The sequence below is a fragment of the Protopterus annectens genome, chromosome 13.part0 (assembly GCF_019279795.1).
Source record: "Protopterus annectens isolate FY-2018-M chromosome 13.part0, PAN1.0, whole genome shotgun sequence".
Classification (NCBI taxonomy): domain Eukaryota; kingdom Metazoa; phylum Chordata; order Ceratodontiformes; family Protopteridae; genus Protopterus; species Protopterus annectens.
In genome coordinates, this window is record NC_056747.1 from 1,365,932,147 (window position 1) to 1,365,950,950 (window position 18,804).

Consider the following 18,804-nt stretch of genomic DNA (forward strand, 5'->3'; position numbering starts at 1 on the left):
CATCAGCCGACGCCATTTTCCTCAGTCTTTCTTGCCGCGTGGCGCCCGAAGCAGAAGCTGTTCGCAAGTGCCGGTCGGTCGGATCCAGAGATTACTTCTACCGAATACTACTTCGAAGACTTCTAAAGCTAAGTACCCCGTTGGGGACTCTTTCTTGCCTCAGCCGATGTCAGAAAAAGTTAACAATTGTTTAACCTGTGGGAAACAAATACCTCATAAAGATTTCCACTCTTACTGTCTGCCTTGTTTAGGCCCAGCCCACGACGTAGCAGCCTGTTCGGCCTGTGCCTCTTTCAACCGACAACGCTTAGGCGTCGGTCAGAGTTTGCAGAACAGTTTTTCGGTTCTGATTTTGCGTACATTATGCCGCCGGATCCTCCGACTACCCCAAAAGCAAAGATAAAGACCGACACTCGCGGTCCGCGGTTTCGGCGAAACCACGGTAAAGCAAACATGAGTGTCTCGGTTTCTGCTGAAACCGAAAACTGATCAAAGTACAGCTGAACCTATTCTTACAACTGAGGCCCCTGCTACAACTCTTGAATCGACCTCAGAAATTTTACCCACTACGGTGGTTGACTTATCAGACACCATTCCCTTGGATGTCTCTACCCCAGCACGTGGTGCTGCTAGGCCTCCTGCTGCCATGTCCATTAAGGCCTTCGCCAGGGCTAAAGCAGCCAAGACTTCTAAAACAGTGCCTGTTAAATCCCCCACATCCAGGCCCTCTTCTAGTTCTCAAATGCTTTCTTTGGCAGAAGATTTAATTTCTTTAATTAGAGGATCTCAATCTCACCCAGACAGGGCCTCTCAGCCCCAGAGAAGAGACCTAGGGCAGAGCCCCTGAGCCAGTGTCTTCTGATGATTCTGCTGATGAATCAGACATAACTGACCAGCCTGAGGCTCCCTTCTCCAATTTTGAAGATTCTGATGCTGAAGAATCCATTCCAGCTGCTTCCCCACCAGAAGAATTCTCCTTTGGGGAAACCTTGCATGCCATGCGAGAACAGTTCCAATGGCAGCAACAGGATTTTCAGACTCCAGAAAAGACTTAGGACCTTTCTGCACCTCCCACAGCACAGGCCCTTAGCTATACCTCCTGTTCTCTCTGTGGTGGATGATGCTTTCAATGATGTTTGCTCCGCTCCAGATTCGTTACCCCAGCCCCTGCCAAACCAGACAGATTTTACAGGGTGCCAGATACTCATCACCACCTTTACAAGGCCCCACTTGCAGACCCAGAAACTATATCCCAGGGTCCCTAGGCAGTAGCCGCGACCACAGCTATAAACCCTATTCCTTCTGAAAGGGAAGCAAGGTCATTAGACAGATGGGGTAAAAGGTCTACACCTCAGCTACTCTCTCAGCTAGAGCTTTAAACTGTCAGTTTCACATGATACAATACCAAGAGTTTATGCTTGATCAGTTAACTCAAAAACTAACCACTGATGAATCTCTTGATAAGAAATATGTATTAGAGATGGTAAATAACATACAACAGGTTAGCAACCATTCCTTAAAATGTGGCTATGATGCACTGGAGGCTTCATTTAGATCAGCCATGACAGGCACAGTGATAAGAAGGCATGCATGGCTAAAAGAACAAGCTTTACCGGATCATGTTAAAGCTAAGTTGCTAGATGCTCCTATGGACAAGACAAGTTTGTTTGGTACACCTGCCCAGCAGGTTATGAAGAAAATGGAAGAAAAGGCAAAATCTGTTCAAACTGTTAAAGATTTCTTACAGGTTCAACCCCCAAGGTTTAGCAGGAACTGGCCTGCCAAAAATTGGTCCTTTCCTGACTCCACAAAATTTCAAAGGGGCAGAATAGACGCACCAGAGGCAGAAACCAATCCAGAGGAGGTGCCTACAGAGGACGACAGTGGCAAGGTAACAACAGAGGCACAGACACAGCCACTGCCACTACATCAGCACAACCACAGTGACTTAATCCTAAATCCGCCTACCAGGGAACAAATAGCAGCTCCTCTAGGCGGAAAGTTAACCTTATTTTCAAAGAACTGGCACTACATAACAAAAGACAAGTGGATTTTACAAACCATAGATCAAGGTTACCGGTTTCACTTCCACACTTTACCAGTCAAAAGAGGAATGCCAAACCTACCTCCAAATCAAAAACAGAGGCTCTCGCCAGATAATGGAGTTAGCAAACATGAGAGCTGTAGAAAGAGTGCCAACAGCAGAACAAGGAAAGGGTTCTACTCCAGACTATTCCTAGTTCCAAGAAAGGAAAAAGTTGGAGACCAATTCTCGACCTGTCCACCTTAAATACATACATCATTGTCCCAAAATTCAAAATGCTGACCCTACAGCAACTTCTTCCCATGCTGGGCAAGGAGTCTTGGCTGGTAACTCTAGATCTCAAGGAGGCATACCTGCACGTCCCCATTCGACCAATCTGCAGAAGATACCTCAGATTTCTTGCAGGATCAGAGCACTATCAATTCTCAGCATTGCCCTTTGGCTTATCTACTGCGCCCAGAGTATTCACAAAATGCCTGGCATCAGTAATCGCCCATTGCAGATTTCAGGGAATTCAAATTTACCCATACCTGGACGACTGCCTGCTACAAGGGGACAACAAAAGCAAGCTGACAACAGATTTACAAAGGGTCATTTACTTGCTACAAGGACTGGGATACACAGTCAATTTACAAAAGTCAAGGCTGATACCATCCCAAACAAGGACGTTCTTGGGCGCAGAATTGGACACAGTACAACAAATGGCATTCCTGACTACAGAAAAACAAAAAGAACTTCCTCTTTACTTCTTGGCACTAACAAAACTGAACAAGTTAACAGCAAGAAAAGTTCTGCAGGCCTTGGGCTTCATGGCATCATGCATAATCTTGGTCCCATTTGCCAGACTACATATGAGGAAACTACAGTGGTACCTAAAGAATTTATGGTCCCAACACAGACACAGTCTAGAAACAGAAATCCCACTAATTCCATGCTTAAAACAGGAGTTCCTATGGTGGGCTCAGGCATGCCAGTCAAACCCAGGCCTACCCTTTCGCAGATGTCAACCAAGCCAGACCATCACAACAGACGCTTCAGACCTAGGATGCGGGGCCCACATGCTGGACAAATGCGTGCAAGGATTGTGGACACAGGATCAACTTCGCCTGCACATCAATCTAAAAGAAATGCTGGCAGTAAAACTGGCAATCCAACAGTTCAAACCATTTCTCAAAGAGGGCCAGTTGATGATAAGGACAGACAACACCACAGTCATGTGGTACATCAACAAACAGGGAGGCACTCATTCATACCCCTATGCAGAATGACCTTGGAGCTGTGGACCCTGGCACTCAGCTACAACATTCAGTTACAGGCAATATTTGTACCGGGAAAGACAATACTCTAGCAGACATATTAAGCAGAACCACCGGATGCCCACGAATGGAAACTGCACCGGACATCTTCAAGACCATCTCAAAGAAATGGGAATGCCACAGATAGACCTATTCGCATCACCTCTCAATCACCAGCTCAAAAAATTCTGCACAAGGACATTCCACCCACTAGCATGGAAAGTAGACTCACTCTCCTTCAACTGGAAAGGCCTAACAGCATATGCATTCCCACCTCTTCCTTTGATAAACAAGGTACTACTAAAAATCAAGGAAGAACGTCCAAGGATAATCCTGATAGCTCCAAACTGGCCAAGACAGCACTGGTACCCACTACTGAAGAGCATGTCTCGGAACAAAATGTGGCCAATACCTCTGATGCCTTTGATGTTAACTCAGAACAACTACAGCATCATACATCCAAACCTAAAAACGCTGCAACTGACTGCATGGAACATCACATAACAGCAGCTAATCCAGAACTTTCCCAAAGAGTTGAAGACATTATTCTTGAAGCACGCAGACCTTCAACAAGAAGGAACTATGCTGGAAAATGGAAAAGGTTTGTCATTTGGAGTACGGAAAGAGGAAAAGATGTGTCAAACATAGATATGCCTAACATTCTGGAGTATCTGGCCGAACTTCTTCATTCAGGCCTGTCCTACTCCTCCATCAAGATACATGCATCAGCTATTTCAGCAGAATACAGCTTTGATCCACCTGTTTTTCACCCTTTGCTCAGGCAGTTCCTCAGAGGAATCAAGAATGTAAAACCTCCAAGGAAACCACCATTACCAGCTTGGGATTTAAACTTTGTGCTAGAAAAGTTGACACTAACACCCTTTGAACCAGCAGCAACAGCAGACCTACAACACCTGTCATGGAAAACTGCTTTCCTACTGGCAATAACTTCAGCAAGGAGGGTTTCAGAACTACAGGCCTTAATGGCAGTGCAACCCTTCCTAATCTTCCACCAAGATAGTGTCCATGAGGACTAATCCTACATTTATGCCCAAGGTGGTATCCAGAGTGTCTTTGAACCAGGCAATCCACCTACCTACCTTCTTTCCCAACCCACAAAACAGAGGGAAAGAATACTGCATACCTTGGATGTACATAGACAGCTACGCTACTACTTGGACAGAACAAAAACAGCAGAAAGACTGACCAACTTTTTGTAGCCTATGCAACAGGAAGGGAAGGAAAAGCTATTTCCAAACAGACAATCTCCAAATGGATAGGAAACTGCATACGATACTGTTACTCCTTCCATGGAAAACCAATTCCACAGAACATAAGACCTCATTCTACAAGGGCAACAGCCACTACCACAGCCTTCTTACGAGGAGTGGCAACCAAAGACATTATTGAGGTGGCTACTTGGACCTCCGTGCATACATTTGCCAAGCATTATAATTTGCCTCTATATTCCAGATCCCGAGCAGGGTTTGCCACTGCTGTACTGCAAGGGATCCTAAACACACCATAATCTACTTTTATCCTCCTCCCCTTGTTGGCTATGGTATTCTACCCACTTGTTATGACTGCAGATGCATCCATGAAGGACATAGTACAGTTTTGTACCTACCATAAATGTAGATGTCCGAACTGGATAGCATCTGCAGTCAGGATTACCCTCCCTCCTTCCCCTCTGTGGTACTCCTAGGGTGTTTACCCTCCTAATAGCTAGCTGTTGGGGGGAGTCTTTTATGGTGTATTTGTTTGTATATATATGTACATATATGCTTATTGTTGTGTTTACCTCTATCTATTTGGAAACATTGGCATCTATCCAAATTTTAGCCTGCAAGAGGGCTACTGGCATCTGGGGCAAGAAACACTGAGGAAAATGGCGTCGGCTGATGCTTTTATACCCGAAGACCAACAGAGATGACGTCGGGTGGAGTGCGACATCAGCCGAAGCCGGACCCGGACTTTGGAATCCGGCCGACTGCAGGGCTGCCTGACGACAGGACAACCCACTTGTTATGACTGCAGATGCTATCCAGTTCGGACATCTACATTTATGGTAGGTACAAAACTGTACTTTCTCCCATGGTATCTTACTATAGTTCTTCAAGCTTTGGTCGCTCTGCCATTTGAACCTGCTGCAACTACAGATCTTAACTTTTTGTCTTGGAAAACAGCATTTCTAGTCACTATCACCTCTGCTAAAAGGGTTTCAGAACTGCAAGGTTTGTCTATTAAAGTTCCATGTTTGATTTTCCATAAGGATAGGGTTTCCCTTCGGACCAATCCATCCTTTCTTCCCAAGGTTGCATCACAAGTTAACATTCAGACCATTAACTTACCTGTTTTCTTTACAAATTTTGCTAACAAAATGGAATACAGACTCCACTTTTTGGATGTTCATAGACATTTACGATTGTATTTACACGTGACTAAACCCTTTCGTAAATCTGTTCAATTGTTTGTGTCCTTCTCTAAACCCTTTTTGAGTTAAACTATCTCCAATGTCACTATTGCTAGGTGGATTTCCATGTGCATCCTTCAGGTCTATAAGGATAAAGGTTTGTCTCCTTTGGATCAGGTGAAAGCTCATTCCACTAGGTCAATGGCTACTTCTGTGGCCTTTTGGTTTAGAGTCTCATTGGATATTTGTTGAGCAGCTACTTGGTCCTCATCTCATACCTTTATCTCTCACTACAAATTGTATTTGACTTCTAGATGGAGAGCATCCTTTGGTTCCGTGGTGCTCTGGAATATCCTTGCATGAGGGGCCACCTAGGAGTTTAGTAGCTGGAGACTGTCCAACAGGTTGAAGACCAAATGAAGTAAACTACTTCAGATAAAGAAGTTATGTACTCAACATAAAGTTCTATCGGAGTATTTTTACTTTGTCTTCAACTGTCCCTCCCACCTTCCCCCCCTGGCCTTATATGGACAGCCTGTTTGGCTGCAGTTTTTAGGTCATAAGGTATTCTTTCAGGTAGAGTTCTCAGTATAAGCAGCCGCAAACTCGATCTGGGGGTTGGAAGGTAGTGCAGGTCTATTATTGGTAAGGGGAGGAGCTTGGACCAGATGCTAGTGAATTTGCTCGCTCTGATCCGATATGGATCCGGTACTCACAGGTTGAAGACAAATGAAGTAGAACTACTCAAATGGAACGTTATGGTGAGTACATAACTTCTTTTTCTGGTTGTTTGAGAGTCACTATTAAAAATAGGCCTGGCTAATACTGTATCCTATGATGGTGCGACTTGTTTTCAGGTTGGCGGGAGAGAGAATTTATTCCCATCTTCCTTTTTAAAAACTCTAAAAATGTAAGGTATGTTTCTGCGGGGGGAGGACTAAGTGCAGTACATGAAAATTGTACTGTATTTCTTCTATTTTTTTTTTTTGCCAGTTGCTTGAGTTCTGCTTAACTGAGAATTTTACTGTAAAGTGCATTTGTATAGACTTTCCCTAAATTCTTATGTACATCTGATATCCAGGTCAGCTCTCTCTTTCCAGGGAAGTCCTTGAAAATAAAATAAGTCTGTTGCAAGTTGGGTGGGTTCCTGCTACCGTTGTGCTTCAGTCCCATTTGTCATTCTGGCTATTTTTAATTCCATACTCTACATTTCCTTACTCTTATTGTTACATGAGGTTGTTTTGTTTTTGTGACCTCTGAATAAGGCTTTTGGCTCATTGCATTTTGTTTGGTGAACATGCTGAAGGGAATCTTTACTTAACTGTATTTTATTTTTCAATTAAGAAATTGAACTGCTTTATTTTTTTATCAGAAAATTAGGCACTGTTTTTTTTTATTAGCTTACCCAGATGGACCCAGTGTTGTATTTATTACAAGTGTACTCTTGTGGGATTTCTAAATATTAGCTTATTCATTTTGATTGCCTCTGAAAATTAATTTATCCATCACTATTGTCTCTTTCTCTTTAGAGCTGTTTTGAAGTTAAATGGTTATCAGCTGGAAAACCATGCTCTGCGGGTCTCCTACATTCCTGATGATCAGTCTGTGCAGGGTACCGACAACGGCAGGCGAGGAGGTTTTGGGGCTCGAGGTGCACCTCGGCAGGGTTCCCCTGGAGCTGGACCAGTATCCCCTTTGAAGTCACAGCATGCAGATATCCCACTGAGACTCCTGGTACCAACACAGTATGTAGGGGCTATCATTGGCAAAGAAGGAGCCACCATTCGTAACATTACTAAGCAGACTCAGTCCAAGTAAGCATAAATGGCCTGTATGCAGCCCAGCATTTTACTGTTCATTTGCTACTGACTGGTGATTCATGTTTTTAGTCATGGGACAACTATAAGTGTAGATTGAATTTTAGTGGTACAGTATTGCTGTGTTAACAACATCATTATACAACACGAAAAGGGAGGCAAGTTGCAGTACTGTGACTAAAGCAGTGTGATGTAAAGGACTTGCTGTGTAGCCTTTCTGTTGGCGGAGGTAATAAGCTTTCTGTTCAAAAAGTAACATCATTACTTTGCTATACATATCATCCATACATAACAGCAAGATCATTGGGACCTTTGAAGATTGCTGTCTGGTTTGTTTCATAGAATGCACAAGGTGTTTGTATTTCACATAGTGGCTACTGACTTGCTGATAGTGTTGGCATCAACACTTAGAGGATAGTGGGGCTTTAGTGTATAGCTTAAGTGTTTGAGTAGGGGTGGGTCATTGAAAATGCAAGACCTGCTTGAATATGTAATTGTAGCCCACCTCCAGAAAAGAGAATTACTTCACACACAACAGAAATGCTTGTGTAGATAAGACTGTGATGAGTTTTCTTTCACATAAATATTTAAAGGAAGTGAAGGAAAGGATCCAGTGTTGTGTATTTTTGTCCATTTTAAACTTGTGGGTTGTCCGATCGAACTTCGAAGTTTCATCCGTTCCAGAACACTCGCTACCTCCTACCCACAATTTCCTAGGCCCTGCCTTAGATTGCCTGATGTCATTGGCCCTGCCTTAGATTGCCTGATGTCATTTGCCACTCAAGACTTTACTTCCAGAAGCAGTTGGTTGTATCTTTGATTTTTTTATTGCTGCTACTGATGTTAATCGTGCATACAGCTGCAGTCATAACAGATGGGTTCTCCTGCCGTCAGGCGGGTCCTCGGTTGGCCGAATTCCAAAGTCTAGGTCCAGCGTCGGATGTCGTCGCTTCTTCCCTGACGTCAGTGCGACAGGGGTATAAAAGAACCAGCCAACGCCATTTTCTTCAGTCTTTCTTGCCGCGCGGTGCCCGAAGCAGAAGCAGTTCGCAAGTGCCGGTCGGCCAGCTCCTGAAATTACGAAAATTTTGCAACCGAAGTCTTCTTGAAAGCTAAGTATCCCATTGGGGAAACTTTTCTTGCCTCAGACTGATGTCAGACAAAGTTAATAATTGTATTTCATGTGGGAAGCAAATACCGCATAAGGATTTTCATTCCCTCTGTATTTCTTGTTTAGGCCCAGACCACGATGTCTCAGTCTGTCGTTTTTGTGCTACATTCAACAAACGCACCATTAAGCGTCGGGCGGAGTTCACCCAGCATTATTTTGGCAAAAAATTTAACTATATTATGTCGTCTGATACTCCGACTCCAGTTTTGTCTAAAAAGTGCAAAGATAGGGACCGACACATGAGGGCCGCGGCCTCTACCGACACCACGCCAAAGCCGACTACAGGTGGTCCGGTTCTCAGCGAGGCGCCTACGCAGCCCCTGACTACCGACGACACTTCTTTGGCGGTGTCTTCTGTGCCTGAGATTGCAGGCACCTCGGCCCACACCCAGACTACAGATCTTGGTGGTGAATCTCAAAATGTAGACAGGTTCTGCCTCCTCTCAAGGTGTCTTCAGACCTTCCTCTTCTTTTTCCATCAAGGCTTTCACTAAGTCTAAAGCAGCCATGCATTCTAAGAAACAAGCTACACAGGGCCCATCTCCAGGCCCCATGCCTAAAAAACAGATGCTTAAAATGGCTGAGGATTTAATTACTCTTATCAGGGGTTCTCAACCCCCCCGGACAAAAGGCCCAGAGTGGAGGAAGAATCCCCTGCCTCTGATCAGGCCTCCATTATATCAGAGCACTCTGAACAGGAACATTCTTACTCCCCTTTTGAAGATTCTGATGCAGAGGAGTCCATTCCCTCTGTATCCCCCCCAGAGGATTACTCATTTGGGGAAACCTTGCATACCTTAAGGGAACAATTCCACTGGGAAGGCCAAGAGTACTCAGATTCCAAGAAAAGGCGTAGGGATTTTCTTTTGCTACCTCAGCACAGGCCTCTGGCTATACCTCCTGTCTTGGACATACTAGATGTGTACTCGGAGGCCTGCCTTAACCCGGATTCTTTACCTCCAGCCCCAGTCAAGACTGACGGGTACTACAGAGTTCCTGACTCACACCAATTTCTATACAAAAGCCATGCGGCTGACCCAGAAACTATCTCACGGGGCCCCAAGGGAATTAAGGCCTCCACTGCTAAAAATCCATTACCTTCCGAGAGAGATTCCAGATCCTTAGAAAGGTGGGGGAAAAAGGTATATACCTCTGCCACCTTAACCATGAGGGCATTAAACTGCCAATTCCATATGCTAAAGTACAAACAGTTTCTGTTATCACAATTGAGAAGTAAAATGTCACAACCTGAACAACCAGACTTGAAGGAGTTGCAGGATTTGATGCATAGTGCAGAACAAGTGGGTAAACCTACCTTGCAATGTGGTTTTGATGCTAGAGGCCTCATGTAGAGCTGCTGTTACAGGATCAGTCATACGTAGACATGCCTGGCTCAAGGAACAAACCTTACCAGATCATGTCAAAGCTAAATTACTAGATGCCCCTCTACAAAAGGATGTATTTGGTGCTAATGCTGAGGAGGTATTAAAGAAAATGGAGGAAAAGGCTAAATCAATGCAAACGGTGAAAGATTTGTTACAGGTACAACCCCCACGTTTCAGTAGAAATTGGCCTTCCAAAAATTGGTTCTTTCCAGCCACAGACAGACCCCAAAGAGGTAGATACAGGCGCCCGAGGGGCAGAGGGCAATCCCAAGGATCGTTTAGAGGCAGACAATGGCAAGCTCCTACACAGAGGTGGTGAGGATAGTTCGCAGCCATTCAGAAAGCAAGCCCAATGACTTTCCCCTTTGCATGTCAAGCAAGGCTCAAATGGCAGCACCCTTAGGCGGAAAACTGACATTTTCAAAAAACTGGCATATTGTCACAAGACAAATGGATCCTGGACATTATAAACAGAGGCTACAGATTCCATTTTCACACCCTTCCAAAAATTAGAGGCATGCCAAACCTGCCACACAATCAAAGGGCAGAGGCACAAAGACAAATTTCAGATCTCATGGACATGAAAGCTATTCAAGAGGTACCTACTCATGAACAAGGTCAAGGTTTTTATTCCAGACTATTCCTGGTACCAAGGAAGGGAAAAGATTAGAGACCTAATTTGGACCTATCCATCCTAAACGCATTTTTACTTGTACCAAAATTCAAGATGCTCACTTTACAGCAGCTTCTTCCCATGCTGGGCAAGGAGTCTTGACTTGGTAACATTGGACCTCAAGGAGGCATACCTGCGTGTCCCAATCAGACAAAATTGCAGAAGATACCTCAGATTTCTTGCAGGTTCAACCCATTATCAATTCTCTGTACTGCCCTTTGGCTTATCTACTGCACCCAGAGTATTCACGAAATGCCTGGCATCAGTAATTGCCTACTGCAGACTTCAAGGGATACAAATATACCCCTATTTGGACGACTGCCTGATCCAAGCGGACAGCAAGCACATACTTCTGAAACATCTGGCTTATGTAATAATGTTGTTGAATTCTCTGGGATACACAGTCAACAAAAAGAAATCAAGGCTAATACCCTCTCGGAAAATAATTTTCCTGGGTGCCAACTTGGACACAAACACCCAGATGGCCTACCTCACGCCAGAGAAGCAGGGGCAACTAACTCAATACTTGAGAACACTAGCAAATTGCACCAGGGCTGACTGCAAGGAAAATCCTGCAGGCTCTGGGATTCATGGCATCTTGCATCCTACTAATCCCATGTGCAAAGCTGCATATGAGGAAACGTCAATGGTACCTGAAAAACCTATGGTCTCAACACAGCCACAGTTTGGAAACAATAATACCACTAATTCCATGTCTTCAAAAGGAATTTCTGTGGTGGGCTCAAGCATGCCAAACACAGGTCTCCCATTCAGCAAGCCTCAAGCAAATCAAGTCATCACAACAGACGCCTCGGACTACGCCTGGGGGGCGCACACATGACAGATCGGTGCATTCAGGGCAAATGGTCCCAAAAAGAAAAGCACCTTCACATCAATCAAAAGGAAATGCTAGCAGTAATAAATGCTATTATAGCTTTCAAAGACCTTCTGCATCCAGGTCAACTATTGATAAGGACAGACAACACCACAGTAATGTGGTACATAAACCGGGAGGAACCCATTCATACCCCCTATGCAGGCTGGCCATGTCACTTTGGAACATGGCTCTGGACTTACAAATCTAACTTCAAGCACAGTACTTACCAGGCAAGGAAAACACGTTGGCAGACAACCTAAGCAGAAATATGACAGATCCACACGAATGGAAGTTGCATCCTCAAGTTTTTACAGAGATAATTCAAGCATAGGGAAGGCCAGACATAGATCTCTTTGCCTCCCACAAAAATCACCAATTGACAAAATTCTGCTCAAGGATTTTTCATCCAAAGGCCTGGAGAGTGGATGCTCTCTCTTTCAGTTGGACAACAATGACAGTTAATGCCTTCCCACCTCTTCCTCTGCTGCCCAAAGTTCTATTAAAAACAAGAGCAGACAGACCAAAGATGATTCTCATTGCTCCAGACTGGCCAAGACAACACTGGTACCCACTCCTGAGGAGCCTGACACATTCCTCACCATGGACCCTGCCTCTAATGCCTCTTCTTCTGACTCAGCACAGCTTCAAAACTCTTCACAGTCAGCTGAAAACACTCAATCTGGCTGCATGGAAGATTCCTTAACATCACAACAGACCCTACTCTCCAAGGAGGTGCAGGATGTCATTTTGGAGGCCAGAAGGCCATCTACTAGAAAAGCTTACTCCGCAAAATGGAAACTGTTTTGTGCCTGGAATGAGAAAAAGGGCCAGAATCCTGGAAAACTGATTTTACCTCAAATATTACAGTATCTAGCTGAGCTGCTAAGCAGTGGACTTTCATTCTCCTCCATCAAAATCCATGCCTCCGCCATGACTGCAGAATACAACACTTATCCACCTTTATTCTGTCACCCCCTCTTAAGACAGTTCCTTAGAGGGGCTAAGAATTTAAAACCCCCAAGGAAACAACCAGTACCTGTTTGGGATCTCAATTTCATTCTAGAAAAATTGAACTTGCCTCCTTTTGAGCCAGCTGCCTCAACAGATTTGCAATATTTGTCCTGGAAAACAGCTTTCCTTCTGGCTATTACCTCAGCTTGTAGGGTATCGGAACTACAAGCCCTCATGGCTGTGCAGCCTTTTATCATCTTCCATCAGGACAGAGTTTCCTTATGAACCAACCCGTCCTTTATGCCAAAAGTGGTATCCAGGGTAGCTTTGAATCAGGCTATACACTTACCTACCTTTTATCCTAATCCTCAAAACAAAGGGGAGAGATTACTACATTCCTTGGACATCCACAGACAACTGCGTTATTATTTGGACAGAACAAAGCCTTTCAGAAAATCAGAACAGCTCTGTGTCCTATGCTATAGGAGCTCAAGGGAAGCCAATTTCCAAACAGTCAATCTCAAAATGGATAGCCCACTGCATACGCTTTTGTTACTCTTTTCATGGCAAAACTGTACCTACAGGCATCAGATCTCACTCCACAAGGGCCACGGCTACCTCTGCAGCTTTCCTCAGAGGAGTTCCTACTAAAGATATTTTGGAAGCAGCCACTTGGAGTTCTGTGCATACCTTCTCCAAACACTACCACCTTCCATTATACTCCAAATCTAGAGCAGGCTTTGCCACTGCAGTCTTGCAGGGCATCCTGGCTCCTCCTAGTTCCACCTAGTGCCTACCACCCCTTTCTTAGCTTTGGGATTCTACCCATCTGTTATGACTGCAGCTGTATGCACGATGAACATAGTACAGTTTTGTACCTACCATAAATGTAGATGTTCGAGTGCTAATGCAGCTGCAGTCCAGGTTTCCCCTCCCTCTTTCCCCTCTTGGGACAGGCCTGTTGGCTAACACCTCCTCATACAACCTGATTGGGGTATTCATTTATGGTGTATTTGCTTGCACTACTGTATTTTGATTATATGGCATTGCTTTATTACACAAATTTATGTATTGCCTTCCTTCTGGGGGCACCTGACATCTGGGGCAAGAAAAACTGAAGAAAATGGCATCGGCTGGTTCTTTTATACCCCTGTCGCACTGACGTCAGGGAAGAAGCGACGACAACTGACGCCGGACCTAGACTTTGGAATTCGGCCGACCGAGGACCCGCCTGACGGCAGGAAAACCCATCTGTTATGACTGCAGCTGTATTAGCGCTCGAACATCTACATTTATGGTAGGTACAAAACTGTACTTTCTGCTGAGAGAGATTTCTTTCACTCTGTTACTGTTGGATCAGTGCAAATCTTAGAATAAGGCTAGTTTAATATAGTTTGTGTAGTTTAGTCAACTGAGTAAGCTAAGGCCTTGGGGGCCTTTTGTCATGTTTATTGAATTTGTTTAAAAGAGTTGGACATGTTTAGAAAATGTAGACCCTAGTATAGTAGATAAAATTACTCCTTTGTCCTTTGTGTATACTGTTTTCTTGTAGGGTTTTCATTATGTCAGAATCTGTTGGTTTCAAGAAGTGCTTGGAGCGTGGGCACAAACTTCTACCCAAGACCACACTCCAAATGTGTTTATTGTTTTAAGTGCTGCAAACCTCGATGTGGACTTAAAGATGTGCGCTAGAGCCTTTCAGACCAGAAGGGACAAACTTGTGTTAAAACGGCTCCTTCCAGCAAAGACGGGAGGCTTCCTCATCCTCTTCTTTGGCTTCCCCTTCCAAAATTGACAGATCTAAATCAGAGACAGGAAAAAGAAGGAATGCAAGGATAAGAGAGAAAAAGAAAGGAGCAAGTCTCCCTCTAAATCCACCAAAAAGCGATCACTGGAACAGATGCCCTCACCACATGGTGGCATCATCCAGTCTGTTGTCCAGAAGCTTAGCAGAGCCCGATGTCCTCATGAAGCCTTGCAGAGCCCGATGTTAGGATGATGAAGTTTGTAAGGAAGCAAATTCAGCTTGGGGTAATCCCCCCTTACTGTCCCCCTGGGAAGGTGCAGAATGCTAGCCACCTAAACCCTACCTTTACTGGAATCAGTACTGACTCTCCTTTAGTCTGGTGTTATTGGATCTGACTGGAGCACCTTTTTTTGGTGTTCTCTACTTGCCACTTTGCCAGCTGCTTTCCTCTGTTTCAGTCTCTCTCGACTGATGCCTTCGGATCAAGATGTGTTTGAGCCAAAACTTCAGTTCATAGTTCTGAGAATGTGAGTAGACACTGACATTCTTGGGGCTGTCTTTCCCACTCCGGGCTTTGGCTGTGGACAGCTTGGATCCCAGATTGGCTTCATGTCCTGGGGATATCAGTGGCAAGGGTTCCCTCTCTTTCTTAGTCTCATCAGTGCTTGTTGGCAGCTTCAGTCTTCGAGGCTTTTGGTAAATACCAAAGACAAGGGGTCTTCAGCCATTTTGGCTCCATCGAAATCACAGTTGCCGTCTTCTCTTCAACCTGTCAGACACAGCCAGTACCAAGGGCTTCCAAGAATGTCTGCTTTGTCAGTTCCCTGTCAGATTCTGAAGCCCCAGAAGGTGCCACCCAAAAATGGACTTGCAAACGCACTTGGACTTCTCACAAGAGTAATTTGCAGAAGATACTGACTTTTTTATAGGAAGGGTGGGGTTCCCCTCCCTCTCTCCCTCTCTGAAGATGTCACATATGGTGGTGATCTGGAATTAATGATGCAGAAAGGGGGCTTGGCCATAAGACTCATCATGGAATGAGTCAGAATTCTTGGAAGCTTTTAGTTCTGGGCCAACATCATCGTTGGTACCTCCCGTCGATCCACTTAACTTTATGGCTCAATGGGCATGGAAGGGTACTGATGTGTGGAGCACAGGAGTAAAATTTTGCCAGTAGATGCTGTGGTGGTGGCAACCATCAAGAAGGAATTATGAAAAGAAAGTTCCTCTAGTCATATCTTAGAGTGTATGGTGATAGATTCAGAAAGTGGACATGTGCGTCAGCAAATTTCGCCCTTAGATTGCTAAACTATTTCACTTATTTAACAAGCTTCCATAGAAACTTAATGAAAGACATCAAGTCACTCTTTAGGGGTATTGCCTGTGGATGATAAAAAACAGTGAACTTCAGTCTTTCTACCCTGCAATCCTCCTCAAATGTGGCTGTGTATTTACACTCTAATGCAGCTGACGGTACAGCCAGAGCAGTAGGCACCAGCATCACCATGAGCTGCCATGCCCGGTTGCGTCTTTGTGACTTTGCAGACATCTTTGTCTTCCTTCGTAAATGCCCCCTATGATGTTTCCACTTTGTTAGGACTGAAAGTTAGACACCATCAGGAGCCAACAAGATGGTAAGACTCTCTCTCTGCATTGGGAGTGTGCTTCTGCACCTTGCAAAGAACTTTATGTAGGAACCAAAAATTGGGGAGGATGATGTGGTTCAGTAAATCAGAGTGCGTAGCGCGACTCCTAGGGTGACGGACCTTTCCATGGCAGAGGGGGAGGCAATTGTAATGGATGACATCCAAGAGGCAGTGGGGGGACTGCATAAACAAGGCTTTTGCAGTCCACTTTCTGAGATTTTTTTCAGCAATCCTGAACAGTTGCCAGACTCTTGCACTTTGGAGGCAGTTGTGGGGTTATTTATCTCTGCTCCTTCAAGCCTGGCACAGACTTATTTCATATTCAAGGATGCTAAATAATGTCCAGAAGATGTTCAGTTCCCTTTTTCCTACCACCTCAAAAAGGTCCCTGATGTACCAGTCAGTGGGACTCGACAGCCATAGAAATTTCAAAGCTACTCGAAAAAAGAATCTTCCAGCTAGTCCCCCAAGATCAGTTAGAATATGGAGTCTATTCCAGGGTCTCTTTAGTACCAAAGAAAACCAGGGACCTCGGACCCATTTTGGCTCTGTCACCTAAACCAGTTTGAATTGGACAAATTTTTGGGATGGTCACAGTACAGTCCGTTTTACCTGTTCTGAGGAAGGATTTGATGTGCTCCATATATCTCCAGGATGGCTACTGTTGCATACATGTAGTCCAGGAGGTTTCTCCACTTCTGACTGGGTGCCAATTACTACCAATTCCAGGCATTGCCATTATTTGTTACCCTAGCCCCCAGGGTGTTCACCATGATCATGGCAGTGCTAACAGTGCACCTGTGCCTTTTGGGGATACATATCTTCCTGTGCTTCAAAGTTTGACTCCTCAATGCATCCACCAAGTATCTGCTGCGTCACCTGGACCAAGTATTCCAATTGCTTAGGTACTTAGGAATATCTGTAGATCTACCAAAATGTCAGCTAATTCCAACACAGAGTAATAGAGTTCATAGGATGCCACCTAGACACCAAATTATAAATCAGCTTTCCCATGTCTAGGGTTCTGTTACTTTGTCTAACAGCTTTTCATGTCCTGCATCACCCATCACCACCAGTGAAGTTAGTTTTGTGTCTTTTAGGTCTCTTGGTGTCCACAATCCCAATAGTCCCTTTAGCCTTGTACTATACAAGTACTGCAGTGGACTTCAGGGCAGTAGTCTCTATCTATTCACCCTTTACATTCGAAAATCCAGATTATGGCTTAATGGATAACATCAAATGAAGCGAACCCAGGGTTGCCCTTTCCAGGTGGAATTGACGGCTGCAGTAGTGACCACAGACTCCTCTTCTACTGTGGGGAGGCATTTCAGGGTACAAGGTCATCACAAGAGGCCAATCTTCTCATCAGTACCTTGGGGGTTGAGAGTGGTGGTTCTAGCATTTCAGGACCTCCTTCCCAAGGGTGAGAATTCCATACAAATGGACCTGTCAGTGGTGCAGTACATCAGCAAGGAAGGAAACTACTATTCTCGCCCTCTGTTAGGAGGCCATGTGAGCAATGGCGATGCCTTCACAGCGATTTCTGATTGCAGTACATATCTTGGGCTTATCCAGTGTAATTGCAGACAAGTTGAGTAGAACAATTCTGATGCTTCACGAGTGGATGTTCTTCGTATTTCACTGTTGCAGTCATCACATTTGGGTTATCTGCTTGCAGTAGCTCTGTCGGCCTGATTAACAAAGTCTTGGGTCCTGCGTCTGTTGCTCTTTGCTTCCGTGACGTCCGGTCGTCAGGGGTATAAAACATGCAGCCGACGCCATTACATCAGTCTTTCTTGCTGTTCGGCGCCCGAAGCAGAAGCAGTTCGCAGGTGCCGGTCATTTTCAAGTTTCAGAACAGACGTTTTCAACTAAAAGCCAAGTACCCCATTGGGGAAACCTTTTCTTGCTTTTAACCGATGTCAGTAAAAGTAAATAATTGCATTACTTGTGGAAAGCAAATACCTCATAAAGATTTCCATTCATACTGTATTCCTTGCCTAGGCACTGACCAAGACGTACCTCGCTGTCGCTTTTGTGCCTTATTTAAACCACGAACTATCCGTCTGTGTTTATGCTTTTAAATATTTTGGTGCTCAGTTCAGTTATCCCGATATGTCTTCCGTAAGCCATCTGACTACCGACATTCCGAAAAAAGGCAAAGACAGAGACAGGCCGCTGAGGTCCAAAGCTGCCAACAATGCTTCTCCTAAGCCAGTCGCCAGTTCACCGGTACTCAATGAGGCACTTTCGCAGCCCCTGATGCCCGCTACTTCAGATTCACAGGCCTCTACTGAGACCCATTCGCTGTCTGGTATGCTGCGAGATGCTTCAACTGTGGAACCTGAGGATATCTCTACCTTGGATGGGTCCGGAGCCACTGTGTAGGCACCAGCTTCTGAGGGTGTATTCAGGCCTACTGACTTGAGTATTAAACAGACGCCATCTTTTTCTTCAAGGCCTAAAACTCGAACCATGCCTAGAAAACTGATGCCCAGACCACATGGCCAGGCCTCTATGCCTAAAAAACAAATAAGAATGGCTGAAGACCTTATTACTTTAATCAGGGGAAGCCAAACTTCCCCCTCTAAGAGACCTAGGACTGAGTTTTCTTGTGATACTTCTGACCAGGATTCTGAATTTTCTTGTTTCCTCTGATGACCAGGATTTACCCTTATCTACCTATCAGGATTCTCATGCTGAGGATTCTATTTCCTCTGCATCCCCCCCCAGAGGACTTTTCTTTTGGTGAAACCTTGCATACCCTATGGGAGCATTTTTGTTG

General features: G+C 44.8%; 1 protein-coding gene across 1 annotated transcript in view; it reads left to right on the forward strand.

Moving 5' to 3' along the window:
- The window catches only part of IGF2BP1 (insulin like growth factor 2 mRNA binding protein 1), a gene marked incomplete in the record, with an annotated part of 2,071,998 nt that overhangs the window by 802,915 nt on the left and 1,250,279 nt on the right, over positions 1-18,804 (forward strand). The window contains 1 exon segment of the mRNA XM_044055393.1: positions 7,282-7,566. Coding sequence (XP_043911328.1) covers positions 7,282-7,566 — 285 coding nt within the window.